At 41.2% G+C, this 12,957-nt stretch overlaps 1 protein-coding gene across 6 annotated transcripts in view; it reads left to right on the top strand.

The window, feature by feature from the left end:
• The window catches only part of sema5ba (sema domain, seven thrombospondin repeats (type 1 and type 1-like), transmembrane domain (TM) and short cytoplasmic domain, (semaphorin) 5Ba), a 174,211-nt gene that overhangs the window by 66,442 nt on the left and 94,812 nt on the right, over positions 1-12,957 (top strand). For all 6 annotated transcript variants that reach the window (XM_056388964.1, XM_056388965.1, XM_056388963.1 and 3 more), the window contains one exon: positions 2,862-3,086. In XM_056388964.1, coding sequence (XP_056244939.1) covers positions 2,909-3,086 — 178 coding nt within the window. In that variant the 5' untranslated portion in view covers positions 2,862-2,908. The remainder of the gene's footprint in view (positions 1-2,861; positions 3,087-12,957) is intronic.

The raw sequence follows: 12,957 nt of genomic DNA, 5'->3' as shown, positions 1-12,957 counted from the left end.
AGAGTTTTTTAGCATGTTACTCGAAATCAAGACAAGAGCCAAACATAAATCAGAAAGCCAAAAGGAAAGTTAAATATAATTAAAAACATGTACATTGAAAATTCTGACAAGACATTTGGTTTCGATAGAAATAAATTGTAAGGATTTGTGAGATGCCCTGCCTTTAACATCAGCTAATCAGCTGTGCAGATTCAATCTTATTCATTTCACTTGAATAAGAAGACTAAAAAAAAGAAAAGACCTCTGAATTAAACGGGAAAATACCTTGTTTTTCTACTTTGAAAATACTACTGCAAAAAAAAAAAACTGGCACTGCTCTTTCTCATGAAATGACACTCTCAATGATTCAGATACTGTATGACTATTATGAATATAATTATATAAAGGTGAATTAAACATGTGTCATCAGCCCATTCATTTGTAATGCTGTGCCTTTGATAATGTGATTCAGAGCTATTATATACAATTAATACTACAAAGGACCAAGGATTGAACCTTGAGGGTCACCACATGTCATAAAGTGAAGAGGCCATTTCCCATCATTCAAATATAAAGAGAGTAGTGTGGCCCTCAGAGGTTAACACTGACTGTCTCTATGTCTAATGAGGATACTATGATCTACAGGGTCAAAAGCTGGACTCATGTCATCTCCATTCAAGTGTAGTTTCATCTTTGTCCAGCTAATGGAAACTTTTTTGACCTCTATGAGTCTGATCCTCCAAGCATAAAAATCCTTCCAGTCCCACTTTGTTGTGTAGACAGAGAAAAGGGAGACATTTTAGTGTCATGTGATCTCAGCGATCACACTGTAATGTCATCCTGCCAATGATTTGGTAACAGGTAACAGAACCCAAGTGCAGACAGGCAGCAAATGGCAATTAGAGCTAAAAGGTAGTTTACTTGGTTGTTGGGCAGGATTACAGTCTGCGAATGGGAGACAAGTTCAGTCATCAAGTCCGAGGTGAAGGTAACAAGAGTGGATCAAATGCTTAGCTATGACGCTGACAGCGTACACATAAAAAGTAGGGAGGGGGAGAGACAAGCTAGAAGAATGAGACGATACAGACCTCAGCATGGCATGATTTATTTTTGAGGGTCTCGACGTGATGACACACTTCAACATTCATGCTTGCTCTGTAAACAACTCTTTGAAAATCAGAGATGTGTCTGCATGAGTGGAATAAAGCTGCTGGCTCGAGAGGCCCACATGTACACTGTGGAGGGGATTTCACTTTTTTTTCTACTTGTGTGACATTTTCAGTCTGGATGGAAAAGCGGAAAATAATATGAAAGTATGAGCATGATTGAAGTTTTGTTGATACAAACATCATTTTCAAATACGATAAATCTGTATTATTGTGGAGGTGACCTGATGTTGCCTCTAAAAAGGTCTTGTCTAACATGTTATGATATGAAATGGCTTTAGACTTCTTACCAACAATCTGAAAATATGAAAGACAAAGTCAGAAGCCTGGGTACGATGAGGAGGCAGCATGAAACCTGAAACTGATTGATGCATCACTAAAATTTGACTTCCTGGATTGTATTTCATCCTCTCACGTTTCTGTGGCAACACAAATACAGTGCTGTTTCCGGTGCCTGTATATCCTTACAGTGAGCTCTGAACCCTGCGAGTCATCCAGCCCGGCTCAGTCTCCTAGAGCTGTGTACATTGAATATTTCCACCTGTTTCATCAACATTATGTTTGTCGGCAATAGCTTGAGTCCTGTTGACTCCACTGTATTGTAATGACAAACATAGGCACTGTGTGCATTTGCCTAATTAGTTACCAGCTGTAGTGAGAGGGATAATTGATTGCAGGGCAATATGGTTGATTTGCAACTCAACCAAGCTAATAATTTGTTATTGATTGAAGCATTAGCAAGGAAAACACTACAGAGAGATGTAACCCAGCCAAAGTGCTGCAGAAAGTTGATGCTCTCGGTTTTTAATCTACTTTAATGATATTACACCTCGCTAAGCTAACATCATAAGGAGTGCAGGGCGGGAGATGATGAACTGCTGGTTTCAGCTCAGCACTGTGGACTCATATGTTATGACTGGAGGAGATTACATTTACTCAGAACGAGTGCATGTGTGTTTTGTGTCGGAACACTAGTGTGTGTGTCTTTCTTTCTGCCGGCTGGAGCTACTTGCATAATGCGAGAATGTGGAGGTCAGACAATAACGGGATATTATTCATGTGTTGATGTGAATCACATGTGCTGTAACAATGTTTTTTGGGGGCACAGGAATCAGAATATATGGTTGTGCAAACATTTTTACAGCACATCTTTTAAGAGCCACAAATTTTAAGGTAACTCATTTCTGCTTCATTGACCTGTGGAGGCTAACGCCTCATTGAACAGTCCACTATTGCTTTCAATTTTCCAATTTTAATCAGCTATTAAAACTTCCGAAGTTTAATTGCACATTTTAAATAATTATCTGAAGGTTAGAGGGGAGGCACTTCTTTCAGATGCTCTCATTGCTGAAGCGTAAGAGTTTTTTGTGCAGCTTTTACACTCTGTGTCCTTCACACTCTCTATTTCTCTCTTCTTTTTTTTCTGTATTTTAGTTTACTCAGCTTTATATCTCGTCTTTCCAGCCACCCACTAGTTACCTAACATCCTTGCTTTCATCCCACGTTTATGTCCTTTAACCAAAATTTTATACCTTTGCATTACTTTTTCATTCTCTTTCTGTTCTTCCATGCTGGATTTGGAGCCGGAAGCCCTCAGGAATTGAAAGTTTGAGAGAAGAAATGATTTTGAAGTGACTCAGAGAGAGCTCCTTTTCTTTGAAGCCAGATGTAAAAATGTTGTATTGAGGTGCTGAAGTCATCTCCTCTCTTCTCCAGCTGTATCCTAGAGGCCCACCTTGGCAGTTAGAGGAGAGGTCATCACCATGACAGCGTCCTCGCAGGACTCCACACCTTCGTCTATGGCTGGCCTCTTCCTGCTCCTCCTCCTCCCGGCTGTTTTCACACAGAAGTCAGTCCCGACAACCCCGACCCCGCCGTTGTTTGACCCGCTGACCCAACCAGAGTGCACAAAGAAAGAACATCCAAAGGTTTCCATCCAAGGTCAGACATCATGTATGTTTTATATAAACATTTGATAATGCTGTATGTACAACAATCACATGAACAGTGGGAGAAAACAGGTTATGGTTACTTTTAAAACTTTCATTTTCATACAGCTCGAGAGTAATTAGACATCTGTCTTTTCTTCTATGCTGTTGAACCATGGGTGGCTTATTTTAAGATTTATCAGATTTATTTATTAACTTTTTTTTTTTTTACAAGGGCATTTGGACTGAGAGAAAAGAGAGAGAACAGGCTCTGTAGTGAGTGTAGTTTTTCCTGACAGCATGTGTCTGAATTTCAGAAAATATAATATAATCATCCCATTGCATTGCTACCAGGCCAGGAGCTACTGTCTGTCATGCACATGCGTTTTTGCAAAAACCCAGTTAGAAATCTGGTTACAGGAGCTATTTGTAAGCGGTGGAAAGCAACCCTGTTGTTTTGCTTCTATTTCTACCACTTCTTTTCTTCTACTGAACTTAGCATGCTAACCATGTAGCTTTGGCCCAGTCGGCTCAATCTCATCACAGTAGCGTCCAGTCTGCCCTGAAGAAGTAGTGCTGCTTAAAGGCGTATTATAACCCCTTGTAATGTAAACACAACAAGCTCTTTACTGGACAAGTAAGTAAACAGCTGTTAATGTGATGGCTGTGTAGCAATAGCAAAACTTAAATGAATTAATAAATACATAAATAAAGCAGTAAATAGCTCCTTAACTCTGCTAAAAAAAAAATCTAAATTAAGCAGGTTTCCTATATTACTGACCCAGTTACAGGAACTGGCTTTCTCATATCATGTCTCGTATCAGTCAACATGGGTATAATTTTCTGTGGGACTCTACCCCTCAGGGAACTTGGCGACATTGCTATAAACAACTACAGTAATTTGATAAGTGTTATTATAACTGATTGGAGTGATGGCCAAAACTACAGAAATAAGACCTGAGTTGTAATTTGAATTATCTTTCAATGTTGAGGTGTCCACATGACCATACTCACTTAAATGAAAAAATACTGGAGCTGATTTTAACATCTCAAACTTTTCAGTAGTCTTTCAATGGTAAATAACCACAAGGTTCTTCGATGTAAAATCAGAAGTTACTTACAAAATAAGCCAAAGAATGCATTCATCATTACATTCTGACACATGAAATTTTAAGAATTAGTGAGAATGGGATCGACCTTAAAGCCTGATTGCTTTCATGGATTACGATCTCTCCTATCGCCTCTTAACAATGAAATAGTCTGTGTGGGCTTCATGTTTTGTCAGAGGTTCAGTGCTGCAAATGATTGCTATCATGTATCATAAGGGATACAGTTCTTTGTATAATCATACCTTGCAGTGCTGAGTACCGATCACATGTTTTCTATGCATAGGAACATACTCTATACATGCCATTTTTCCCAGCAACAAAATAAGCTGTTGTCATAAACATACGTTTGTGCCAGCTGCAATAATACCTCACAATTTGGCATTCAGGCAGGTCAGCATGCAGCTATAAAAGAACAACAAAAAGCAAGAGGGGACAAGATAGAAATGATTGTGTAGAATAATGGCGCTCACTATCTAGCCCATTCATCTGTACAGTGGGCCAAGAAACAAGGTCTTCCTCACGGCGTGAAATGGAACAGAACAGTTTGGGGCACAGAATCACAGATAGATATGGCAGAATGAAAGGTAAACACGCACAAAATTGCTGTGTTTATTTTTGAATAGGGCTGTTTGTGTTCCCTCTGCCTAGAGTGGGCGACTAAGATTGGAGGACCGAAAAAAATTGCTGGTGGGGATCGAGGACAGACACACAAAAATTGAAGAGGTGGCCAGAGGATTTTGTTGTGATTAGAAATATACTCTACCCCCTCCAAACCATATTGGAGACATTTCCTCAAGTATTTTTGGTTATCCCGTTTTTTTTTTTTTTCCTTTTTTTGTTTGGATGGCAGTAATGTTCTCCAGGTCTCTGTTCACCCATGTTTTTGGTTTGAACTCTGGCTAATGGAACTGAAGATGGACATAAAGAGCTTTTTATTGGAGTTTCAATTCACAAAACCCGTGAAATGGCTATTTTCATTCCCCACAAAGCTGGGCTGAGGTCACCTTTAGTCTTTGCCTCTGCCCTGCTTTACCCTGCAGATGTCCAGATTAGCCCGAGCTCCACCGGTGCTTCACTTCAAAGGCATGCCACTTGAGAATGGCTCTCATGGCAGGGAGCTGCAGGGCCGTTGGCCTGTCAAAGCAGGCGGAGCAGGGCATTATGTGGAGGCAGCCGTATAGAAAAAGGCCTGCACAATGAAAGTGTCAGCGAGAACCTGAGATTAGCTTCTGTGATTGATGAGCGTTTTATAGCAGCTTGTTGAAGCGCTACCTCAGTCACCTGGAGGAGACCCGGGAGCTAGCTGAGAAGATTTTACTATGGGCATGCAGGAGCTTGTAACCATCAATACATGCTTTAAGTGCATGTTCCTATAATGACAAGTCATTGTATTTGTTTTGTGTTTTTACATTTGACCAGCTAGCTAAGTAGGTTTTTGTTTGGCAGGTAGTGTCTGTGTGTGTGATGCAGTGAGATTTAATCCTTGCAGCGTGTGTCTGAGCTGGATGAAGGGATCAGCTGTCCAAGAGAGCATGCTATCTGCTTTAAAGCCGGGCTCTATTCTCTTTTAAGCTTTAAGCAATTCAAACTAACCTGAATTTGTCAAATGTCGGGACAAATTTACTGATACATCACTAGCACACCCACTGTTTTTGGTTTTGTAGACAGACAACTAATCCTGAACCTTTGGAATCTGGTATTCAGTACCAGTACCAATGAAATTCAAAGCAATGAGCTTTGCTACAACAGACTCCAGCTGTTGCAGTTCGGTAACATTTCAGGACATGAACATTTTGACGACGTGTTGTTGATGTAAAGTTAACAACTGAAACTCACTCAGATGCGGATGCCTGTCTTTTCATTGGCATTGCTTCCGTACAAGTTTAATGTCAGACTAAGGCACTTGTAGCTTCCCACCCTCAACATCTGCGGACTGTGGATGTTGTACCGTCACATTCTGAATTTTGGCATCGACTTGGTCCTGAAGTATCGGTTCTTGTGACATCCCTAACGGTATTAATGGAAAATTTTCTTTCAACTTCTTTTTTTTTTTTATTTGTAGACTAGTTCTTTCAGATATGATGGTGAGCACTTTGATTGTTTACAGCTGATTTCTTTTCGACACTTGGGGGGATTGGAAACAAGTTGTGTACACCACATGGACGTACCATTACCTTTGATGATGTGTCAAACTTGTTAGCAAATGGATACTTATACAGATCCACCAGATACAGAGCAACATTACCATTCATTGGGTGTAAATCTAAGCAGTATTCTAGCAGTATTTCAGCTCTGTTTTTGTTCTCAGACTCCTGAGGGAAATATCCGGCTCTTCAGCTGCTAAATGCTCCACTCAGTTCACCAGCTAGGTGCTAACTGTGTCTGTCTGTGGTTTTCAGAACTCTTTCACTGAAAACAGCTGCCTGCTGCAGATTACAAATTCTAAATTACTGATTTGGAAAGTCACTCTGCACACATATGATTTTTCACCCACACTGTAGAAAAAAAACAAACATCAGAGACACACCGCCTGAAGATGTGATGCGATGCAAACACTGTAGTTGACAGCAGTGATGGGTGGGTGATAGGAGACAGTCTAGACAAACATGCGCCGCGTCGGGCATCAAACCTCTCCATCAGCCTCGACAGCATTTTATTTTTCCAAAAAACACACCGTGAATAACTGTCAGCTGAATGTTTGTACCTGTATGTGTGCTGCTCCAGAGGACGTGCCAGTGTTTTACGTCAGACACGCCACAGATCAGTGCAGGAATAGAGCATTGGAATCACGTATCCTCCACCCACAGGCACACACACTGTACAAGCCGCCAGCTTGTGATTTAGATGGATGATACTGGCTCACAGCGTAAGACTGTAGGCCTGATAAGAGCATGGCATGAGGGCAGCAACTGGAACGCTCTGAATCTAGATACGGAGTCTGTTTTTGGAATTTATGGAGTCAGCTGTGCATTATGTTATAAGGCCCAGAGATCTGGTTTTTGGAGTGTGTGTAAAGGGTCAGCCCTGTTTGTAAGAGAAGTAGATAAATTCTGCACCTTTATAACACCCAGTGCAACAATATCCATCATGGCAACAAGGGTTTTTTTTATGAGTGTGTATGTATAAGAAAGTAGTGGCTGAAAATCAGACCTCTGGCTCAGGTTTCACTGCCTCCCCAGTTGTCTGATGGCTAAACAGTGTGTGTCATCTGCTCTGCAAAAAATCAGTGCAATGTTCCTCTCTGAAGAGAACAGAAACAACCAGTGTCATTGCTCATTTCCTGTTCAGTACCTTGCAAATCTTGTCTTCCCCTGTCCCATTTGGTTTTTATGCCCTCTCTTATCCCCTGCCTGCATTCTTCTCTCTACCTACCTAATCTCCCTCCCTTTCTCATTCATTCTCTTCACTTTGCTGCTTTCTCTTTTTCACCTTCCTCTCCGAATCTCTCCCTCCATCATTTGCTCTTTCTCAGACTGCTCTTTCTTTGCTCCATAATAGGCAGAGAAATGTATTGCGCACTTTGTATGAGTCCCTCTATCTCTTTCATCGTTTGGGTAATGGTGCTGTCGTTTAGCCGCCATGTCGCCATTTGAAGGGCTCTTGAGTATCATGAGAGTGATGCCCCTTTAAGACATAACTGTTCACTTAAAAGAAAAAAAATATTTGCCATGAATTTCTGATCTTATTCTTTATTTGATATTCTCCTCTTACTTTTACCACCTCTGTCTCTGTTTCCCGTCTCATTCATGATTACAGTGATGGGCCTAATTGGAGCTGTGCTATCAGAGCTGTGGTGTGTTTGCAGCCATCAATCAGACAGCTGAATGGAGCCGAGTTTAGCATGCTGCTGGGGCGAGTCTCTCACCCACTGATAGCATGTCAGGATATCTGATGCAGGCCCGAGGGATACCAAAGAGGATCAGAGAATAGCAAACATTTAAAGGCTTTATTGGCACTTTAACTGAAAAGTGGACAGGCAGTGGGAAAATTGCTCTCTTTGTTTTTCTGTGATCGTGCTCCCTCTCCTGTCCCACTGGACACTACAGATTTCAGACGTGCAAATGCATTGGTAATTTTACATCTCAATTGGTGAAGTAAAGACTGCAGACTCGCTGGGTCCCACCTGGTAACAGGTCCAACACAGCTCAATTCTGAATCCAACTGCGTCATGTCAGCATGAGCAGCAAAGTGAAAACCATGCAAAAAACAAAGGGCAAAATGCACATCATGTTACCTCTTAAAAGTGAGGTAAGAAATTTGTTTAATTATCTTACACACAAAGAAAATGAAATCAGTTTCACAAGCACCGTGAATGAGCCAGTTTGAATTTGTCAGTCCATAAAAATGTGTTTTTGTTTATTTCCCCTCATAGATTGAAACTTTCAAAGATTAAAATTTCAGAAAACAACAATAATCATCAGATCACACGTCTCACTAAATTTTCAACTTTCACTCGTACAAACTTGATAAAGTGTGAATATTTCCACAGAAGAGCTTTACATACACAGTGTGAGCAAATAGAAGTTAAATGCAGTCCAATCCTTTGTTCCTCAGGCTCTGAGCTTCAGCAAATTCAGTTTGAAATAAAATGATGGATACTATATTAAAGTGCCAAGTCTCAGCTTTAATTTAAATAGGTTTGCATCGATATAGAAAGAACTGTGTGTATAGACTGTTTAACACATAGTACCCAAAGTTCAGGGCTCCAAAAATAAGTGGACACTGGCTGTTAAATGTTTCCTGTGCAGCTGTGTGGTGTTTCAACGTTGGTTCATGCACATGTGGCTCAGAGTTGATTGAGAGTTGAGAGGTGCTATTTAGTGTGGCGGAGTTGTCTGTCAATATCAGGAGTAAAGAGGTGAACATGCAAGTGAAAAAGATAATAAAGAGGGTCAAAAGCAAAAAACAAATACTTTTCAGAGATATCAAAGGTTCTTGGTGTGAGTACATTCTAAAAGAGAAAAGTAAAATAGCAAACAAGCTGGTCGACCAAGGAGCGCAAGTCTTATGTCCCAAAGGCAACACCTCATCTGTCAAACATGGTGGTGGATCTGTCATGGCTCGGGCAAGTGTGGCTGCCACTTATATTTATATTTATCGATGATTTCACTGCCGATGGAAGCAACAGGATGAACGCAGGTGTGTACAGGAGCATTGTGTGAGCTCAGATTCAGCCAAACGCATCAAACTCATTGGACGACATTTCATAACTCAGCAGGACCACAGTCCTGAACACACAGCCGAAGCAACTGAAGAGCTTTTCAGGAAGTGGAAGAAGTGGAACATGTGCTACTGGCCGAATCAGTCACCTGATCTCAGTTTAATTGAGCTGCAAGCAACCTGATGAAGACCAGAACTGAAGGTGGCTGCAAAGGATTTTCCTGCAAAATATAAAATATAATGATTTTTGACTTCATGTGCATCTGTCCAATCACTTTTGAACCCCTAAACTTCAGGTACTATGTTTTAAAAGGTCTATATCTCCCACACAGTTCTTTCTACAGTGATCTATCTCAAATCAAAGCTGAGACTTGCAACTTTAATGTAGTATTTGAATGGTTGACAAGATTATAGTAACTGAAAAAGAAAGCAGCAGCACTTTAGGATGATGTATATGCAGCTTAGACTTTATTCCACAAGCTGACATTTCGGCAACAGTTTGCCTTGTGCAGAGCTTAATCTATAGGTTTGCTTAGAGGTAAAGATCGTAGGAAAATGTCATTTGCCCTCATGTTGGTCATTAATTAAGTCACAGATGCAAAAAATAAGTTTCAAAAATCCATCACTGATGCAGATTGTAAGAGAACTGAGGCCGCTCCTCATCACTGGCATCAATATTTTCCATCTCACCGCTGTTCTCCGGCGGTTCCACTGCTCTCCAAATATCACATGAAGTTTGAGGCACTTTCACTAACACTTCTGCCATGTTTGAATGAAACCATTGCTGAACATTAATGTAACAGATACCGAAAAACTAGTCAACAGACGAATGAGGCTGGCATTTTAACAGATGCCATGTCTGAACAGCTCTGCTGCTATTACTCCTACCTTTGACAATACCGCCCACATTTCTGTCAGCCTTATAAGGGGACTCTGACAAATTGTCAATAGTTTTGGATTTTGCTTCGCCATTGGTTTTGTGAGAGGCAGACAGACATCTTTACCGGTCGCTGACTGAGAGGCTATTAGCCTCCTGGCCCCTGCGCCATTCCTCCTGTGGTTGCTCAGTCCCCGGTCTCCCCAGGCTCTTTCTCAACAATGCCCGTAACCTGCGGACCCCTCTATCTGAATTCAGTCAAGTGGGAGGACGGGGAGGGGAGGACGGAGTGGTGGAGGAATGAAAGGACAGGAGGGATAGAGGGAAAGTTGTGCTCCACTGAGCTTCTCTCAAACTATCACCCTCAGCGAGTCACCCACAGCGAAAATCGAAAGTTAGGAGAGGAGAGATACTGAAGAGCGGGACAGGCAGAGACTGGGGTGCAAGGAAGGGCGAAGAGCGATATGAAGAAGACCAAACAAAACATATTTCAGGGGATTTTGGCCAGATAAGGCTGAGGTGTGAAAGTTTTTTCTCCTCCAATACTGAGCAACAGTAGAAAATGTGGGGAGATGTGGCATTTATGGTGCTGCTTCAGCTTTGTTTTCACAAGACCCTGCCTACAGTAAACGGACATTGTATGTAAATTTTCATTCCTATGCTATTATTTGCCCACTGTTGTTATTTTCACATTCCCTGCTGTTGATGTTGCTAAATTTATTCAGAATACAATTATATATGGTGCTAATTGACACCGGGGGTGATACTTCATTCACAGAACCATTTGCCAGATGGCAGAAAGCAGCGAATCTTCATGTGACCTGTTTTGATAACAATATTGAATCGACTACCTCGCCCTGAAGATAACCATTTTTAATATTTCCTCTCCCTATTCTTCCTATTAGCAAGACGTTGTGGTCCTGTGTACCCCCCTGAAGGAAGATGATGATAGACAGCTACCTTTAGTACAATATGTGTCATTCATAGCTCATTAAACAGTGCAGCGCTTGAGGGGAGAAATCAACTAGATGCCTTATTATAATGCTAATGATAAAAAAAAAAAATGATACAGTGCAGGATGTCATTAGATGAACATTTGCTGTAAGAGAGGAAAAAGCATAAGTGACAAAAAGCAAGTTTACTGAAATACACAATTTGGTTTTAAAGGTCATCTGAGCCTCGTCCATCACCGGCGGTTTGCTGGGCATTTATAAGACTTTGTCGAGTCAACAGCCACATTGTTCCTCCAGGACTTCTAAATGGATCTTAAAGCCGTTTCCTAACCTTTGCTCACTCCGTCAAACTAATTTTCATCCAACTCGCCCAGTCAGTGCCTTTAATGGCACCAGCTCTCTCATCATGTATACCAACACTACCCCTCGTTCTCTTTAGTTCTGTCCCCGTTTGACTTTGGTGTTCTGAAAGCTTTCTTACATCATGCTAACATGAAAATCCATGTTGGAGTACTGAAATAGTGGGAGCTCGGGCATTGCCTGACTCCCTTCATTATTATTTCAACATGAAGTCAAAAGTGGAGCACCATAGTGGAAAAAAGAGTCATTTTTACCCCGTGTAACAAATGTGCCCTTAAAGGGAAGCAACAAAAATGTGCAACGTAATTAGTGGTTTAAATATTAGCTACCTTTTCCTTTGTCTGTTTTGTCACGCAGTGGTTGTAATAACTGCTAATTCCTACTTTTGGCCTGTTGAGGGAGTAGACTGCTGGAACAGAACTGGTCTTTGAGAGGATTTTGTGGGAATTGCAGGTAATATCACATGGAAACGAAGGAACTTTTCCCATACACAGAAACAGCTGGAAATCCTTTAAGTGCTTCTGATCCACACATACCCTCTGAAATTACTCCTGTATTTTCACAGTTTGAGACATTTGGTCAATGAAAAGTTAAAACATCTTGTTATTTTTGTTCAGTTCATGTGTGTGGAGTCAGCAGGCACAGCCAGAGGAGGACTTTAATGCTCTATGGGCCCAAAAACTCAGACACCTGAGGAACCTTGAGGAACTTTTTTGACATATGCGTCCAGGGAGGAGCTTTCACTCGAATGAATGCCCCACCATCGTAGAACACATCCATATTCCAGACAAAATAGACAGTGTAGACAGACCACAAGCACCTAATCCATCACCGTCTTCCAAATTCATTCAGTGGGGATAAGCCAGAGCTACCACCGCCAGAGACTGAACCTGAGCTTCTGTTTGGAAACAAAACTTTGGAGTTTACAGCCAAGCTAGTGTCTCTGTGAGACTGTGCTGGTTCTAGACGGGTATAATGTTTACCATGTTTATCATCTTGCTAATATTTGCTAGTTAGCACTGGACACATGAATGGGTATGGATATGATCTCATGATAGCACTGGAGAAAGTCAGGGGATCTACAAAGTCATTAGGATTCCTCCTTCAGGGACTATGAATGTTTATACAAAACTTCATGGAATAGAAACTTTGTGGAGATATTTCAGTCTGGACCAAAGTGGTTGACTGACCCATCCCCCGAGCATGGCTTTGCTCTGCCACCTGGATGGCTTGCTCAGGGTGGTACATACAAACTTTAACTGTCCGATTACACTTTGCACCTTTTATGGTGATTAGAAGAAGGTAAGATTAAGATTAAATCTTTGTCAAATAGCCTTTTCTCTGCGCTCCAACTTCTCACATCTCACATTCCATCTGGTTTTAAGCAATGAATGGATAATCTCTGCTGGAGCTGTGTGGCTGTGT

The sequence above is a fragment of the Seriola aureovittata genome, chromosome 11, assembly GCF_021018895.1.
Source record: "Seriola aureovittata isolate HTS-2021-v1 ecotype China chromosome 11, ASM2101889v1, whole genome shotgun sequence".
Classification (NCBI taxonomy): Eukaryota; Metazoa; Chordata; class Actinopteri; order Carangiformes; family Carangidae; genus Seriola; species Seriola aureovittata.
Note: the sequence above shows the minus strand (reverse complement) of the source record. Positions and strands in the feature narration are given on the sequence as shown.